The sequence below is a fragment of the Dendrobates tinctorius genome, unplaced genomic scaffold (genome assembly GCF_039654945.1).
Source record: "Dendrobates tinctorius isolate UK_male_01 unplaced genomic scaffold, ASM3965494v1 ptg000084l, whole genome shotgun sequence".
NCBI classification, from domain to species: domain Eukaryota; kingdom Metazoa; phylum Chordata; class Amphibia; order Anura; family Dendrobatidae; genus Dendrobates; species Dendrobates tinctorius.
The window spans coordinates 31,424,984-31,443,949 of record NW_027361752.1 but is presented as its reverse complement, the minus strand read 5'-3'; the positions used below and the strand labels follow the sequence as shown (position 1 = coordinate 31,443,949).

The following is an 18,966-nucleotide window of genomic DNA, read 5'->3' as shown; positions in this document are numbered from 1 at the left end:
GTACGGAAAGTATTCAGACCCGTTTAAATTTTTCACTCTGTTTCATTGCAGCCATTTGGTAAATTCAAAAAAGTTTTTTTTTTTTTCTCATTAATGTGCACTCTGCAACCCATCTTGACTGAAAAAAAACAGAAATGTAGAAATTTTTGCAAATTTATTAAAGAAAAACTGAAATATCACATGGTCATAAGTATTCAGACCCTTTGTGCAGACACTCATTTAAGTCACATGCTGTCCATTTCCTTGTGATCCTCCTTGAGATGGTTCTACTCCTTCATTGGAGTGATGCTGCCACCACCATGTTTCACTGTTGGGATTGTATTGGGCAGGTGATTTCCTTCCCTGAGGAAGGAAACCGAGCATTTCCGAAACCGGTAGGAAGGAAAGGAATTGGTCCACATTGCTCTCCGGATCCCACCACGTGACTACTGACGTCAGGAAGGTCCTGCAGACACTCTGCAGCCAGCAGCGCCATGCTGTGAACCACAGTAGCGCGTCGAGGGATCAGTGAGTAATATGAGAGCCTGTCACCGGCCGGGACAGTGCTCTAAAAACTGTGTGTTGGAGATTTAACCCTGCTTTGTCCCCAAGTAAGCACAGCACGTAGGAGGGGCAGTGCTCCAGCAACCATCTGTGCGTCTGAGTTTTACCCCTGTCCTCAAGCAAGTGCAACACACTAAATCAGAGGTATCACCCTCTCTCTTCAATGCAAATCTTAGTATAGCACTGGGCATATTTGAGGTAAATCTCCATCAGGCTCTTTTTTTTATAATTTACTGCTTCTAAATTTTACCTTTTATGTGTATATAAACGCCTCTGCATATATTTTTTATATTTATATATTTTCTTATACTGCTTCGGCAGCACATACATTATATTCATTTATCACTACAGAACCTTACAGTTGTACCAGTCAGTTCATGTTTTTTATCTAGGGTTAATTTAGGGTGATATATTAAGGATATCTCAGCGCAGACATATATCTATGTTTATTTACAACCTTGTGGTGTGTTGTTCTGTCGTGCGGCGGGCATTCCTTTATTAGTACTAGCGCCCCAAAATGTATATTTTTCTTCTGAGAATATAATTTGTAGACCCGGTCAGGGACCATAGGAAGAGAGGATACTAGCCCAGCGCTGCGCCCATGGAGAGACCATTCAATAATTTCTGGGAAAAGTTTTCCCGCTTCTTCAAACTATATTCAAACATACCTGGCTGCAAACTGCGCAACCATGTTGTGATTCCTACTGCCTGTGGTTTGGGCAGCATGAATAGAGTGACTGGTTCCCTTTAACTAATAGGTTAACAGGCACTGATTGAGAATGGAAGGCATCCTGGGTCCTACTGCACATACAGGTTACATAGCTTCTATCACTTGATGCGATACATTTCGTGTCTCCAGTGGGTGTCCCTGGTGCTGGCTCCTGGGTCCTACTGTACATACAGATTACATAGCTTCTAGCACTTGGTGCGATACATTTCGTGTCTCCAGTGGGTGTCCCTGGTGCTGGCTCCTGGGTCCTGCTCCAGATACAGGTTACATAGCTTCTATCATCACTTGGTGCGATACATTTCGTGTCTCCAGTGGGTGTCCCTGGTGCTGGGTCCTACTGTACATACAGATTACATAGCTTCTATCACTTGGTGCGATACATTTCGTGTCTCCAGTGGGTGTCCCTGGTGCTGGCTCCTGGGTCCTGCTGCACGTACAGATTACATAGCTTCTATCATCACTTGGTGCGATACATTTCGTGTCTCCAGTGGGTGTCCCTGGTGCTGCCTCCTGGGTTCTGCTGCACGTACAGATTACATAGCTTCTATCATCACTTGGTGCGATACATTTCGTGTCTCCAGTGGGTGTCCCTGGTGCTGGCTCCTGGTCCTGCTGCACGTACAGGTTACATAGCTTCTATCATCACTTGGTGTGATACATTTCATGTCTCCAGTGGGTGTCCCTGGTGCTGGCTCCTGGGTCCTGCTCCAGATACAGGTTACATAGCTTCTATCTTTTCATGCGATACAGTTCGTGTCTCCAGTGGTTGTCCCTGGTGCTGCCTCCTGGGTCCTGCTGCACGTACAGGTTACATAGCTTCTATCACTTGATGCAATATAGTTCGTGTCTCCAGTGGGTGTCCCTGGTGCTGGCTCCTGGGTCCTGCTCCAGATACAGGTTACATAGCTTCTATCATCACTTGGTGTGATACATTTCGTGTCTCCAGTGGGTGTCCCTGGTGCTGGCTCCTGGGTCCTGCTGCACGTACAGGTTACATAGCTTCTATCATCACTTGATGTGATACATTTCGTGTCTCCAGTGGGTGTCCCTGGTGCTGGCTCCTGGGTCCTGCTGCACGTACAGGTTACATAGCTTCTATCATCACTTGGTGCGATACAGTTCGTGTCTCCAGTGGGTGTCCCTGGTGCTGGCTCCTTGGTCCTGCTGCACGTACAGGTTACATAGCTTCTATCATCACTTGGTGCGATACATTTCGTGTCTCCAGTGGGTGTCCCTGGTGCTGGCTCCTGGGTCCTGCTCCAGATACAGGTTACATAGCTTCTATCATCACTTGGTGCGATACATTTCATGTCTCCAGTGGGTGTCCCTGGTGCTGGCTCCTGGGTCCTTCTGCACGTACAGGTTACATAGCTTCTATCATCACTTGATGTGATACAGTTCGTGTCTCCAGTGGGTGTCCCTGGTGCTGGCTCCTGGGTCCTGCTCCAGATACAGGTTACATAGCTTCTATCATCACTTGGTGTGATACATTTCATGTCTCCAGTGGGTGTCCCTGGTGCTGGCTCCTGGGTCCTGCTGCACGTACAGGTTACATAGCTTCTATCATCACTTGGTGCGATACATTTCATGTCTCCAGTGGGTGTCCCTGGTGCTGGCTCCTGGGTCCTGCTGCACGTACAGGTTACATAGCTTCTCTCATCACTTGGTGCGATACATTTCATGTCTCCAGTGGGTGTCCCTGGTGCTGGCTCCTGGGTCCTGCTGCACGTACAGGTTACATAGCTTCTATCATCACTTGGTGCGATACATTTCATGTCTCCAGTGGGTGTCCCTGGTGCTGGCTCCTTGGTCCTGCTGCACGTACAGGTTACATAGCTTCTATCATCACTTGGTGCGATACATTTCATGTCACCAGTGGGTGTCCCTGGTGCTGGCTCCTGGGTCCTGCTGCACGTACAGGTTACATAGCTTCTCTCATCACTTGGTGCGATACATTTCATGTCTCCAGTGGGTGTCCCTGGTGCTGGCTCCTGGGTCCTGCTGCACGTACAGGTTACATAGCTTCTATCATCACTTGGTGCGATACAGTTCGTGTCTCCAGTGGGTGTCCCTGGTGCTGGCTCCTGGGTCCTGCTCCAGATACAGGTTACATAGCTTCTATCATCACTTGGTGTGATACATTTCATGTCTCCAGTGGGTGTCCCTGGTGCTGGCTCCTGGGTCCTGCTGCACGTACAGGTTACATAGCTTCTATCATCACTTGGTGCGATACATTTCATGTCTCCAGTGGGTGTCCCTGGTGCTGGCTCCTGGGTCCTGCTGCACGTACAGGTTACATAGCTTCTCTCATCACTTGGTGCGATACATTTCATGTCTCCAGTGGGTGTCCCTGGTGCTGGCTCCTGGGTCCTGCTGCACGTACAGGTTACATAGCTTCTATCATCACTTGGTGCGATACATTTCATGTCTCCAGTGGGTGTCCCTGGTGCTGGCTCCTTGGTCCTGCTGCACGTACAGGTTACATAGCTTCTATCATCACTTGGTGCGATACATTTCATGTCTCCAGTGGGTGTCCCTGGTGCTGGCTCCTGGGTCCTGCTGCACGTACAGGTTACATAGCTTCTCTCATCACTTGGTGCGATACATTTCATGTCTCCAGTGGGTGTCCCTGGTGCTGGCTCCTGGGTCCTGCTGCACGTACAGGTTACATAGCTTCTATCATCACTTGGTGCGATACATTTCGTGTCTCCAGTGGGTGTCCCTGGTGCTGGCTCCTGGGTCCTGCTGCACGTACAGGTTACATAGCTTCTATCATCACTTGGTGCGATACATTTCGTGTCTCCAGTGGGTGTCCCTGGTGCTGGCTCCTGGGTCCTGCTGCACGTACAGGTTACATAGCTTCTCTCATCACTTGGTGCGATACATTTCGTGTCTCCAGTGGGTGTCCCTGGTGCTGGGTCCTGCTGCACGTACAGGTTACATAGCTTCTATCATCACTTGGTGCGATACATTTCGTGTCTCCAGTGGGTGTCCCTGGTGCTGGCTCCTGGGTCCTGCTGCACGTACAGGTTACATAGCTTCTCTCATCACTTGGTGCGATACATTTCGTGTCTCCAGTGGGTGTCCCTGGTGCTGGCTCCTGGGTCCTGCTGCACGTACAGGTTACATAGCTTCTATCATCACTTGGTGCGATACAGTTCGTGTCTCCAGTGGGTGTCCCTGGTGCTGGGTCCTGCTCCAGATACAGGTTACATAGCTTCTATCATCACTTGGTGCGATACAGTTCATGTCTCCAGTGGGTGTCCTTGGTGCTGGGTCCTGCTCCAGATACAGGTTACATAGCTTCTATCATCACTTGGTGCGATACAGTTCATGTCTCCAGTGGGTGTCCCTGGTGCTGGGTCCTGCTCCAGATACAGGTTACATAGCTTCTATCATCACTTGGTGCGATACAGTTCATGTCTCCAGTGGGTGTCCCTGGTGCTGGGTCCTGCTCCAGATACAGGTTACATAGCTTCTATCATCACTTGGTGCGATACAGTTCGTGTCTCCAGTGGGTGTCCCTGTTGCTCCTTTAATCTGAATACCTATAAAATGTGCTCCAGAAATTGCAGTTCCAAGTACAGCATCTCCAGACGATCACAAGTATTGCTGCAGAATACCAAATAGTAACTTAGAAAAAATCCCTTTTTTTATGAAATATTCTCTCTAACTCATTTAATTCCAGACCACAATTCAGCCTTTTCAATAGCAGATCTCTAAGCTGTAATTGCTAATGACACTGGGCGGCATATTGCCCCTTCATGGTGGATGTAGGGAGGATTATTTTGGGCAGCCTCCGTGGTAAATTCATTTTTAATATTGAGAGGGAGGCTGTATCCTGTGCCTCCAAGTGAATGCAGTTAATTATAACCTGTATTATGTTCTGTTTGACGCCTCTTTGCATTGGACTATTGGAAATGATGCGGCGTTGTTGTGCTCCATATAGTTTAGGGTCTGAGTGCAAAAGCAAAGCTATGTCCCCCCAAAATAACACAGATGTATATCTAGGGACAAATGCAGGATCTGACCAGTATGTCATCTTATCCTGGAGGTGGCAGAATGCCTCCCTGTCCTGATCCACTTGCTTGGCTTTCTCCATAATCCCCATATACTTCACCGGAGAGGACTGCATCACTTTTACATTGAAGTATATGGAGAATGCCCCACCCTGGAATTGGTGAACAGAGGTCAGTAATGGGATCTGCCCCTGTCATTATGACATATCCTGTGGTTATGCTTTACAGGGATAGTCTCATCAGAAGTAACGCAGACACATTGGCCATTAGCTGACTGCTTGTGGTCCGCAGAGGAAGCCGCAGCCAAAGGTGGGTATTACAAGGCGGCCATTCAATTGATGAAGAGGGTCCTGAGTAAGGTCACCCGCACTATAACGTCCATATCTCTCTATTAGAAAGCCCCTAAAAATATCCAAAAGGGCAATAATCTTTTACAGTGTAAATGCACTTCATATAGAGCCATGCCAGATGTTTTGATTCAGGGGGAGTCCAGAGTGAAGACGTTTTTGCTATGTAAGATGACTGCAGCATCATGTAGGGGCAGTGTCCCTGATTCCAGCGATGTAGATCTTGGATCACTGGGTGCAGCAGTTGTGATAAAATCCCTGTTTTCTCTGCTGCAGATCTAGCGGAGCTCGGGATGGTGAGCTGTGTATAACCCCGTCCACACCACTGATTGGCTACTTTCTACAGGGCGGGGATGGACTATGTGGCACAAGACACCTAGTCCTGCAGGGATGATCTCCTGTTGGTAGAACACTAAGTGTATTGAAACAGCAAACCACAGCCCAATAAGTGACACATCGCTGCTGTAATTGGGTTCTCTGCCAATACATCATGCTGCTCTCAGATTATATAGCACAAAACCTGCTGACAGATTCCCTTTAATCACAAAAAAAGGAGTAGAAATGCTCCACTGATCACTGCTCTCATCCAAGACTCAAGACTGAGCCCTTATTCTTTCTGGTGAGCTCGTCCTCAGTGTTGGCAGAGAGCAGTGATCCATGGAGACCACCGTACCCGGAGCCCCGATGATCCAAACTTTTGATATTTCTCTATGATGCGTCACAAGTTAATTAAAAGTTCAGTTAAACTTTTAAGACTTTTCTTTTTAACTATTTTTTTCTTGTCCCCTCCGTCTCTTCTGTAGGAGAACCTCCATTCATTCACCAAGGATGCGCTGAAACTTATCAGCAAAGATTTGCCGTTTGAGTGTTTAGAAGTAGAGGAAAAGGTTGGCAGAGAAATCTTCCAGTACAATCCGTGAGTCTCTTACTTTTACAATCATTTTATTGTACCTATTAAAAAAAAGCCAAAAGTGTTGTAATTGCGGAAGGCGATGCGTAGAATAATGCGGCTTTCTTCTCGTTCCTTTGTGATCCCTTCCGTCGGACGCCGCACTGTAGATCCTTTGTACCGAGAGCGGAGAACGTTCCGCCAGGATGTAAATGTTCTGCACAATTTCTATTATTCAGCATCGCAGGCAAATATTTCCTGGTGTAAAAGCCAATTGTATGGAATCATTTCAGTTTTCAGGGAGCAAACTGTGTTGTGGTGGAACGTTCTCATCGACCTTTTGGGAACATGTTAATCAAGTAGGACCAGATCTGAAAAATTGTAAAAATATTTCACCAGCAGTAAATCGCCCCCCCTAGTACGGAGGCGCGTATTGGCCCTGCGGCTGTGCACAGCGATGCTGTAGGTGCTCTGCGCAGCGCTGGACTCCACAGATCTAGGAGATAATACCTTTATTATAGGGTATCTGATGCGGCATGCTAGAATTATTTTTTTTCCATATTTATAGGAATCTGTCAAAAATAAATCTGCAAGCATTCTTATGGAAAGGGAGATTTACGAAGACGCAGGAGGGCTTGATAGAAGTCAGTATACGACTGCGCAATCTGGAGGAAACTTGCTTTTAGGTTGATTACTAAAAATCAGGCTTCCTGAGAAGTGGAGCCACGTCTAAAGCTTTATAAGGGTCTTTCATATTTCCGCACCCTTACAATTGCAAGCTAAGGGCTCGGACCGTCAGCGATCAGACACCACTTACCCTGAGAGGTACACAGGATCGTGTCAATTTGCAGGTAAATAGCAATAAAATGCTGCCGGCCCGTCTTGCTGTACTTACGGCTACCTGGAGAAGATTACATTTGTATCCTCCCTGCAGCCGATGACTTCATGTCATTGGGGCGGTGCAGGAGGCGTTGCAGTCACTGCGGCTGTGATCACTCCCCGACACTTTAATGACACGCTGCTTAGCAAGCTGTCAATGCTGCCCGGGAGTGATTTATAGCCGACGGTCCCTGCAGTCGCACCGTGCAGGCTTCTATATCCCAGGAGGAGTACAGTTTGTTTTCTCAAAGTAGCCACACTTTCAGTAAGACGGCCCGGCAGCATTTTAATGCCATTTATCTGCAGATTAACCCTTTCTACTCCATCCACAATATCCCCGAGTATTCAGCTGCTTTCACGGTGATGGTAGCAATTACACCTTCAGTTTATAAATGGGCTCTTGAGGGATCTTAAAATAAGGAAAAAAAAACCCCTACAATTAGCTAGTCGGACTCCTGCCACACCACCACCCTGCTGCCGTTGTCCCCTGCCACTCTCCTGGCTTCCTCTACACTCAAGTACTATGGGTATGAAAAGGACAACACTGTTTCCAGCAAGACAACGACATGAAGCATACACCAAGATTGGCAAAGAAGTGGTTCGGTGACAATGAAGGAGAGGTGCTGTATTGGCCCTCAAAGTCCCCAGACCTCAACCCAATCGAACACTTGTGGATAGAGTTGGCATCACGGTGGCTCAGTGGTTAGCAGTGCAGCCTTGCAGCGCTGGAGTCCTTGGATCAAATCCCACCAAGGACAACATCTGCAAGGAGTTTGTATGTTATCCCCGTGTTTGCGTGGCTTTCCTACGGGTTCTCCGGTTTCCTCCCACATTCCAAAGACATACTGATAGGGAATTTAGATTGTGAGCCCTATCGGGGGCAGCGATGATAATGTGTGCAAACTGTAAAGCGCTGCGGAATATGTTAGCGCTATATAAAAATAAAGTCATCAATAATCTTGATATTCCAGAGAAATACGTGGGATAGGACCGATGGTAACGTAACTAAGACAGAGGGGGGAGGACAAGCCAAAAGAAAGTTACAATCATACAGTCCATTAATGTAAAACAAACATAGCTTTATTGGTCAGATTTATACATGTACTGGTGGGAAAAATAATAGGTGGGCAGACGACCACCATACAACGTGGAGGGCAGGTGCGACCAGTGAAAACATCTATTTTAAGATCAAAAAAATAATGCTGTTAACATCACAAATATTATGGAGAGAATATAAAATTGGTAAAGTATTATGGAGTGGTCTATATTTCTCATGCACCATAAATCAAGATAATACTATTAGGCATTATATAAGGAATGGTGCATTGTATCTGTAAATATTACAATGAAAGGATGCCGGCCGCTTCCGGCCTTAATTGACTTCCGGGGCTGTGCTTTTTAAAAGAATCACAGACAACACTTCATGTTCCCTGAGGAAGGAGTGTTTTATCTGAAACGTGCGTTGAGGCGGGCGGGCCGACCAGGTGCTTTCATCTTTACTCGCTGCCAGGTAATTACTATGTGACCTTTCATTGTGATATTTAAAGATACAATGCACCATTCCTTATATAATGCCTAATAGTATTGCCTAATAGTGCATGAGAAATATAGACCACTCCATAATACTGCACCAATTTTAGGATCAGGCAAGTTAGAGTATGTAATATTCTCTCTATAACTGTAATGTCCTCCCCCCCCTTTTGCTCATCAGTGTCGTAGGACCAACGAGTGGTTAGAGGGAGCCCGACGGTGGAGCTGAACGAAATGTGCAAATGTGATTCTGAGGATGCTTCACCCACAGTATTGTGATGAACATGTTATACTTCTGTGAATATTCTGGTTCTGTTGACCTTATTTTGTTAATAATGGTGGGTATATATGTGATGGTGGTAGCGCTATGTGCCACGCACAGTGGAGGGAATTACGGACTTCCTGCAGTGTAGATAAGCCATATGACGCTCCTGTGTGACTAATGCTGAACAATTTTGTTCAGTCATTCTCCTCTGGACTTGCAAAGCTTTTAATACCGTTGATTTCTATGTCGTAGTCTAGACTTTTCGCGCAGTCAGTAACATTCCTGAAATGAATAGCTGCTTACACAGCATGGCGTTGGGGCTGGATGTCATCGTCTCCTGAATGCAATTTCTGCCATTTTCAGAAATGTCTCATTTATAAAATAAAATATTTTCTAACTATTGTGCAAAACAAGAATTAGTCCTTTGTAATTCACACCTGCAGGAATGTCTGGCTGATTGCTCAGTGTTTTCTGTACGTTTCCATTGTGGTAAAATAAGTTATAATGTCGCACAAAATCTGTAGAAAAACATCTTGCTGCCTTTATTCCCCACAACAAAGTAGATTACTTTTGGTTTATGCCAGTCTATGTCCCGTTGCTGTTATCTTTTTCATACTTTATAACTTGCCATCCATTCTTTTTTGCACGGATCATTCCTCTTCATCAGCATTCTGCCAGTACTGTAGGAGCCATAACTTCCCTTCTCTCACTTCCCAGCATCTATTGTGCTTGTCTTAGTCCAATAGCTTGCCTGTCCTCAATGGAAAGCTGTCCTTTCTAGAATGCCTTTATGCAATTTGACAAACAGGAGAGTAAGAGCAGGGACACCCCCTACACTTCCTGTAGAGAGGCAAAGGCCCACTCACTTCCTGTAGAGAAACTGAGAATCTTCCCCACGTTTTTTAGAGAGGCAAAGACCCGCTTCACGTTCCTATAGAGACACAGGTCAGCTCCAACTTGCCTGTAGAGACACATGGGCCCTCCCTAACTTCCTGTAGAGAGAGACACAGGCCCTCCTTAACCTCCTGTAGAGAGAGAGAGAGACACAAGCCCTCCATAACTTCCTGTAGAGAGTCGCAAGCCCTCCATAACTTCCTATAGCGAGAGACACAAGCCCTCCCTAACTTCCTGTAGCGAGAGACACAAGCCCTCCCTAACTTCCTGTAGCGAGAGACACAAGCCCTCCCTAACTTCCTGTAGCGAGAGACACAAGCCCTCCCTAACTTCCTGCAGCGAGAGACACAAGCCCTCCCTAACTTCCTGTAGCGAGAGACACAAGCCCTCCCTAACTTCCTGCAGCGAGAGACACAAGCCCTCCCTAACTTCCTGTAGAGAGAGAGAGAGACACAAGCCCTCCCTAACTTCCTGTAGAGAGAGAGAGACACAAGCCCTCCCTAACTTCCTGCAGCGAGAGACACAAGCCCTCCCTAACTTCCTGTAGCGAGAGACACAAGCCCTCCCTAACTTCCTGTAGCGAGAGACACAAGCCCTCCCTAACTTCCTGTAGCGAGAGACACAAGCCCTCCCTAACTTCCTGTAGCGAGAGACACAAGCCCTCCCTAACTTCCTGCAGCGAGAGACACAAGCCCTCCCTAACTTCCTGTAGAGAGAGACACAGGCCCTCCTTAACCTCCTGTAGAGAGAGAGAGAGACACAAGCCCTCCATAACTTCCTGTAGAGAGTCGCAAGCCCTCCATAACTTCCTATAGCGAGAGACACAAGCCCTCCCTAACTTCCTGTAGCGAGAGACACAAGCCCTCCCTAACTTCCTGTAGCGAGAGACACAAGCCCTCCCTAACTTCCTGTAGCGAGAGACACAAGCCCTCCCTAACTTCCTGTAGCGAGAGACACAAGCCCTCCCTAACTTCCTGTAGCGAGAGACACAAGCCCTCCCTAACTTCCTGTAGCGAGAGACACAAGCCCTCCCTAACTTCCTGTAGCGAGAGACACAAGCCCTCCCTAACTTCCTGCAGCGAGAGACACAAGCCCTCCCTAACTTCCTGCAGCGAGAGACACAAGCCCTCCCTAACCTCCTGTAGCGAGAGACACAAGCCCTCCCTAACTTCCTGTAGCGAGAGACACAAGCCCTCCCTAACTTCCTGTAGCGAGAGACACAAGCCCTCCCTAACTTCCTGTAGCGAGAGACACAAGCCCTCCCTAACTTCCTGTAGCGAGAGACACAAGCCCTCCCTAACTTCCTGCAGCGAGAGACACAAGCCCTCCCTAACTTCCTGCAGCGAGAGACACAAGCCCTCCCTAACCTCCTGTAGCGAGAGACACAAGCCCTCCCTAACTTCCTGTAGCGAGAGACACAAGCCCTCCCTAACTTCCTGTAGCGAGAGACACAAGCCCTCCCTAACTTCCTGTAGCGAGAGACACAAGCCCTCCCTAACTTCCTGCAGCGAGAGACACAAGCCCTCCCTAACTTCCTGCAGCGAGAGACACAAGCCCTCCCTAACTTTCTGCAGCGAGAGACACAAGCCCTCCCTAACTTCCTGTAGCGAGAGACACAAGCCCTCCCTAACTTCCTGTAGCGAGAGACACAAGCCCTCCCTAACTTCCTGTAGCGAGAGACACAAGCCCTCCCTAACTTCCTGTAGCGAGAGACACAAGCCCTCCCTAACTTCCTGTAGCGAGAGACACAAGCCCTCCCTAACTTCCTGTAGCGAGAGACACAAGCCCTCCCTAACTTCCTGTAGCGAGAGACACAAGCCCTCCCTAACTTCCTGCAGCGAGAGACACAAGCCCTCCCTAACTTCCTGCAGCGAGAGACACAAGCCCTCCCTAACTTCCTGCAGCGAGAGACGCAAGCCCTCCCTAACTTCCTGCAGCGAGAGACGCAAGCCCTCCCTAACTTCCTGTAGCGAGAGACGCAAGCCCTCCCTAACTTCCTGTAGCGAGAGACTCAAGCCCTCCCTAACTTCCTGTAGCGAGAGACGCAAGCCCTCCCTAACTTCCTGTAGCGAGAGACACAAGCCCTCCCTAACTTCCTGCAGCGAGAGACACAAGCCCTCCCTAACTTCCTGCAGCGAGAGACACAAGCCCTCCCTAACTTCCTGCAGCGAGAGACACAAGCCCTCCCTAACTTCCTGCAGCGAGAGACACAAGCCCTCCCTAACCTCCTGTAGCGAGAGACAAGCCCTCCCTAACTTCCTGTAGCGAGAGACACAAGCCCTCCCTAACTTCCTGTAGCGAGAGACACAAGCCCTCCCTAACTTCCTGTAGCGAGAGACGCACGGGCCCTCCCTAACTTCCTGTAGCGAGAGACGCACGGGCCCTCCCTAACTTCCTGTAGCGAGAGACGCACGGGCCCTCCCTAACTTCCTGTAGAGAGACCGAGACCCACCCCAACCTCTTGTAATCCCTCTTGGTGTCTCTGCTGCTAGACATGGATCACACTAAACACAGTGATCCATAAGTTGCATGACCCCGTGGTTGGCTCTTTGGAATGGTTTTTCAGGGTAAAGCAGTGATTTGCATTTTGTCTATTTATCACATTCTTTCAAATGAGATCAACGTATTTGAAAGTACAGGGAGTATTTAATGCCATTTTTTTGCCCAATTATGTTATTGTCAAACTTGTGACTTTTTCAGCTGCCGTCATCGCACCACTGTTTATGTGCAAGAGAAATTGGCCAATGGTACCAATAATGTTCTTTGTAATGCCGCAAATCCCAGCCTGACTGTGGAGCTATTATCCCAAGTTCTCAGCGCCATAGTGATATATGATGCTGTTAGTTTAGGTATTGGACAAACGGTCAGGCTGAGATTTGTGGCTTAATACGGACTCTGACGTCTTCTTCTATCTCGCATCCCACGTACTCTTCGACCAGCTACAATCTGGCTTTCGTCCCCGCTGTTCTACTGAGTAACAAATGACCTGCCAATAAGCAATACTCTGTGCTTTTCGTTCTCGACGTGTCTTCTGCCTTTGACACAGTCAACTACTTCCTCCTACTGAAAATCCTTTCTCCTCTTGGCATCACTGCCTTGGCCCTATTCCTGGATCTTCTCATGCATCACTAACCACACATTTAGCGCTTTCTGATTTCGCTGACCGTGTCTCTCAAGGCCTTGTGCTGGGACCCGTATGCATCTCAATATAAATATTTGGCGTGGACACCTCATAAAGCCCCCACCTGTATACTGATGACACATCAGATCTGCTCCTCTGCCCAGATGTCACCTCTCTGCTGTCCGGAATCTGAGTGGCATATCTTCCTCCTTCTCTTCTCGCTTTCTAAAACTCAGTGTGGACAAAACCAATCTCCTCATCTTCCCCTGTCCCACTCAACCCCCCACCAGACCCAGCAATCACAAATTACTTCATGCTTTCTCCAGTCTCACATACAAACTGTTACCACCTACTGTCCCCTCCCACTCGAGAACATTTCCAAAATCTGCCCTTTCCCTCCTTCCCGGAGTCATCAGTATTGTAAGTGTATGCCCTCAACATTTCACACCTTGAACACTCCAAGACTCCTCTGTGGCCTCCCATCTAACACTCTTGCACCAACCCAGTCTATCATTATTCCACCTCTTCCCTCTCTACGTTTCCACCTCTGCCAATCCCTTCACTGGCTTCCAATTACCCAAAGAATAGAGTGTAAATGACTAGCAATGATTTACAAGGCCGACCATAATCTGTCTCCTCTATTCTGTTCTCGAAATTCAGCCCCACCCATCATATCCGATCTGAACAAGATTTCCTTCTGCCCACCTCCCTTGTATTCTCCTCACAGAACCATTTCCAAGATTTCTCCTGACCTAACCCGTATGGTTTTTCTAACTCTGCAGCTCAGATTGAAACCTTCAGACACAACCAGAAAACTAATCTCTTCAGAAAAGCCTATAGCCTGCTATAACCCCACTACCACTGGTGAAGTCCCAATCCCTCAACCTACTGTCCTTTTCTACGATACCTTGTAGAGTGGAGGCCACAAGGTCAGGATCTTCTCCCACTCTACCAGTTTCTCATTGATGGTTTCTTGTACTTGTTTACATACATTTAAGAAACATGAAATATTAACCTGTACAGCACTCTGGAATTAATGGTGTTTTAAGGGAATCTGTCAGTAAGACCAACCCCACCCCCTCTAAAACTACATATACGTATACAGTATGGGCACACAGGTCTTTGAAATGTATATGTTGCTGCATTCCCAAGTAACTAGCGTATTAATTAATTTGCAAAGACTTGTTAAGTGCTTTGGACTTGACAGAGCACTTCCCAAGCCTTTGCCTCCACAGGTGGTTTTCCTGCCCATCACCTGCCTCTTTAGATTGATTAATAGCCTAGTGCGTGACGTCAGGTGTTAGGTCACTGTCTGATTTCTATGCCTATCAATCAGGCTAGAGAGGCTGGTGCTGACAGGGAAAACAACTTGAGGAGGCACTGGATCCTTAAGTGCTCAGACACACTAGAGTACTTTTGTGCATATATATTAAAATGCTGATTATTCGAAAATGCAGCAGCAGATAGAAGATATAAAGGTGTCAATGGATTTACATTTCAAAGACCTCCATACCCATACAGTACGAGTGTGGGATGAAGAGGGGTTGATCTTACTGACAGATTCCTTTTATAATTAATAATAACAATAAAAGACAAGCTCGCTACAGCCGCCTGAGTGGGGCCTATCGATGGTCATACAGAGAACAGCAAAATCGGCCAAACCTGGCAATTTTTGTGAGAACTGGCCAGCTGTCTTATCTCACCGACAGTTTATGCTTGGGGAGTGAGGGCTCGTGGAGGACACATGTGATATTCAGGGTACCGGAGAGATGTCGTACCTTCCGACAGCTATTGAAGCTGTTTGGGTGCCCAGATAATCTTCAGTTGGAGTTTGGTGTCTCCCACGAAGACGATGAAAAGGCAGGTGAGCTTCAGACTGTCCACATTTTGGTTCTCAGATTGTGGCTATGCTAAAGGCTGAAGAAGAGGGTGAAGCGGAGGAGTTCTTTTTGAGACGTGATCACATGGGAATCCAACCTAAATAAAGAAGCCTGTGGGGTCTCTTCCTCCGGTAACCTTAACCCCTATCAGCACTTTCTTGTATGTGAGCCTGGCGTCTCCATGATTCAGTCTTGCATGTCTGTTCTTTGATCATCATGTGTAAAATGCTGCCCAGCAGGAGTGGGAGCCCTGGAGCTCACGTGTTACATATTCCTGCTCATTTATGTGTCCCCGAAGAGAAAGATAATGCGCATACTCATCATGTCCATTCTCATGCTCTGTAACAACCCACTCTTTTGGATTGGACAGTTATCGTTCTGACAGCACTATAGGTGTTGGAACGTCCCTTTCCCACACTTCCCAGCATGTGTTGCTGCTGCCTGCCTGAGCCGAAATCCTACCTTTCTGTTCTGCCTGTACACATTATGACAAACGAGGAGGCAGGAGCAAAGGCACCCATCTACTGCTAGAAATGGATTGCATTTCACAACAGGCAGGGAGCAGGTGAGATAGAAGAGAACCCCCCCCCGGGGGCCAGTACCTTTTGGAGTGTTTTTCTGGGTAGGAGGGGGGTATTAGACAGCTTGACGTTGTGTTTTAGATCTATGGGATGCACATGGATGTTTTCTATGGATCCACAGAAGCTCAATTCAGTGTATAATTGTAGTTTTTATTTAATCATTTAACGTGAAAATATGTAACTTTGTAATAGATTTTAGCAAAGAAATCTGCTTCTTTCTCCTCCTGAATAGATAGAATCATAAAATCATACAGTGTTAGCGTTGGGAGGGACCTCAAGGGTCATCGTGTCCAACCGACGGCTCAATGCAGGATTCATTAAAGCACCTCAGACAGATCTTTCACTCTCAAGTCATGGTCAAATCTATCTATAGTTTAGACCGGTTTCCTCATTCCTGAGATGACAATTGGTGCTTGTAATACTCTATGGAGAGGGGAGGAGCTGGAGGCCGACAACAAAGACATTCTGCTGCAAGTTCTGAAACGACAGTTACAGTTCTCCATAGAACATTATGAGCACCAACTGCTATCTGTAATGAGGAAATTTGGATTCACTGAAGAAGACAGAGTTTACACTTAAATTGAGAATTTTGAGAAACCTCAGTCCAGGAAAAAATATATATTTGTACATTGTAATTTCTATTTTATATGTACCTTCTCCTCGATCAATGGGGGTCTAAAAATAAATAATACCCATCTTCATAGGCGAGCTGTGAATCTGGGAATCATCCCGGCACAGATTCGCTAGAGGGGTTAGGACAAGGGGTATGTAGGTCTGATCCCCATGATCTTCTACCATGGTGCAGATGACCTGCATATCAGGTCTTGTTGTGACAGTTCATGGATCTCTGAAAAACTGGAATCAAATGGGTTAAAACTGCGTTGCCATCGGAAGGATGAGGAGGAGACCGGAATCCAAGTATGTGGTTTATTAGCCAACGCGTTTCGAAGTTTCATACGTCTTCATCAGGACTAACCACTGCGATCTCTGGCACAAATTATGGACTTCAAAATTCATCCAATCAGCCCTGACCTCTCGCTTGTGTAGCAGCTGCAGTATTAAAGTGCATGCACTGATAGACGGTGTAGTAGCGCCTCCTTATAGTACTGTGCGGTATTACAGGGGTTGGACAAAATAATGGAAACACCTAACGTTTTGGCTTCATAATCTTCGAACATGTTATAAACATGCAAACCGTGACATATGGTAATGTTTTGTAGTTGATTATTTGTGCTATGTGATATGTGTATGTAAATTAACTGTTTGTTTTGCAGAATTGTAAGAACATTGATGAGAACCTGATACCAATGGCAGACCTCTCTGATTTTCAAAGAGGCCAAATTGTTGGTGCTCGTATGGCAGGCGCTAGTGTAACAGAAAGTGCCCGAATGCTTGGCGTGTCCAGAGGTACCATCTCCAAAGTAATGACTGCGTTTGAAAGAGAAGGAAAAACATCCGCAGCAAAGCACAGGTCCGGCCGAAAGTCAAAGTTGACACAGAGAGACCGTCGGACTCTAAAGCGAATTGTGAGAGAGGATCGCAAGACCACGGATCCGAAAATCACTGCTGAGCTCAGTGAACACCTACAGAACCCAGTTTCCACGAAAACTGTTCGTCGGGAGCTGCACAAATCTGGATTCCATGGAAGAGCTGCAATTCGAAAACCGCTGCTCTCAATGACAAATGTTTCCAAGCATTTAGAGTGGTGTAGAAACCTCCAGAATTGGTCCCTCGAGCAGTGGAGACATGGGATATTCTCAGATGAATCATCGTTTACCATATTTCCGACCTCCGGCCGAGTGTAAATTTGGAGACAGCCGAAAGAAGCATTCCATCCAGACTGCCTTCTCCCAACCGTAAAACATGGTGGAGGTTCTGTGATGATCTGGGGTGCTATTTCGGGGAGATCTGCCGGGCCAATGATATCCCTTCATGGAAGAATTAACAGCCGAGATTATTTAGGCATTTTGGGCGACCAAGTGCATCCTAGGGTTAAAGCACTGATCCCGGAAGGGAACGCCATCTTTCAGGATGATAATGCACCAATTCATACAGCTAGAATCGTTAAAGCATGGCACAAGGAACATTCTAATGAAGTTGCGCATCTCATCTGGCCCCCGCAATCCCCAGGCCTCAACATTATTGAGCATTTATGGACGATTTTATAGATTCAAGTTAGACGTCGATTTCCGCCGCCATCGTCGCTCAAGGAACTGGAGGGTGGAAACAATTCACACCTTGTATGAATCCATAGCTCTGAGAATTGAGGCTGTAATCGCCGCAAAAGGTGGACCTACACCATATTAAACCAACTTTAGTTGATGTTTCCAGGTGTTTCCATTATTTTGTCCAACCCCTGTATGTGTCTGGTACACTGTGTACTGCACAGGATGCTGAAGAAGTTCCTGTGCTCCACATATAGGGCTCATTCACACCAGCCTGTACATACGACGAGCCGATGTTTTATCGGACAGCACTCGGACCGGCGTTATTTGTTGGGGGAAGGGCTGATCTGCAGTTAATTTTACGAATACCAATTCAGCATGAGAAAAAACCATCACAGCATGATGTGGTTTGCGGCGCAGATCGGATGGTGTGCACCCATTCAAGTCTATGACTGTGTGGAGACTACTGATGAGCAAGCGGGCTCCTCAACTCCAGTGAGCGTCGGGGTGCTCGGGTACACATTGAGTATCGCTGCTGCCAGAGTCCCCACACGTTTTGCGACTGTTAGCCAAAAAGCATGCAGAGATTGCCTGACATACATGGGGAATCCCCACATGTTTATAGGCTGTCTAAAAGCCGAGAAACATGCAGGGCAGGAACTCGGGCACGGCGCTGAAGCAGCAGTGATACTCGATGAACGCTCGCTCATCGCTAGTGGTAGGCATCACACTGCAGTTTGATGACATCTGAGTGCACTCCGATTTCTGCCGACTCACAGAAAGGAGAAGACTGAGAAATTGTGTTCCAAAAGAATCGGATCACACTAAGCCTGACACTGATCAATCTCGGCCAAGAGTTTGGTCACAATGTCTTTATCATTAATCGTTACTGATTCTCTGGCATAAGAGAATATACGCTCGTGTGACCCTGGCCATAAAGTGTTTTACGACCCCCTGCAGTCATTTCTGCCTTTCATATGTAAGCACTAGTTTTATCAGTGTTGGTGGTGGCTTACATTGGTTATCCTCAAACCATTCACTGTTGGTTTTGCAACGCTGTTATGCCAGTTTAATTATCAGCGTTAATGAAGGCAAAATGCCCCAAACACCACGTATAGGGCAT

General features: G+C 47.1%; 1 protein-coding gene across 2 annotated transcripts in view; it reads left to right on the top strand.

Moving 5' to 3' along the window:
- The window catches only part of MRPL39 (mitochondrial ribosomal protein L39), a 101,841-nt gene that overhangs the window by 57,765 nt on the left and 25,110 nt on the right, over window positions 1-18,966 (top strand). For both annotated transcript variants that reach the window (XM_073584508.1, XM_073584507.1), the window contains exon 6: window positions 6,443-6,555. In XM_073584508.1, the coding sequence (XP_073440609.1) occupies window positions 6,443-6,555 (113 nt within the window). The remainder of the gene's footprint in view (window positions 1-6,442; window positions 6,556-18,966) is intronic.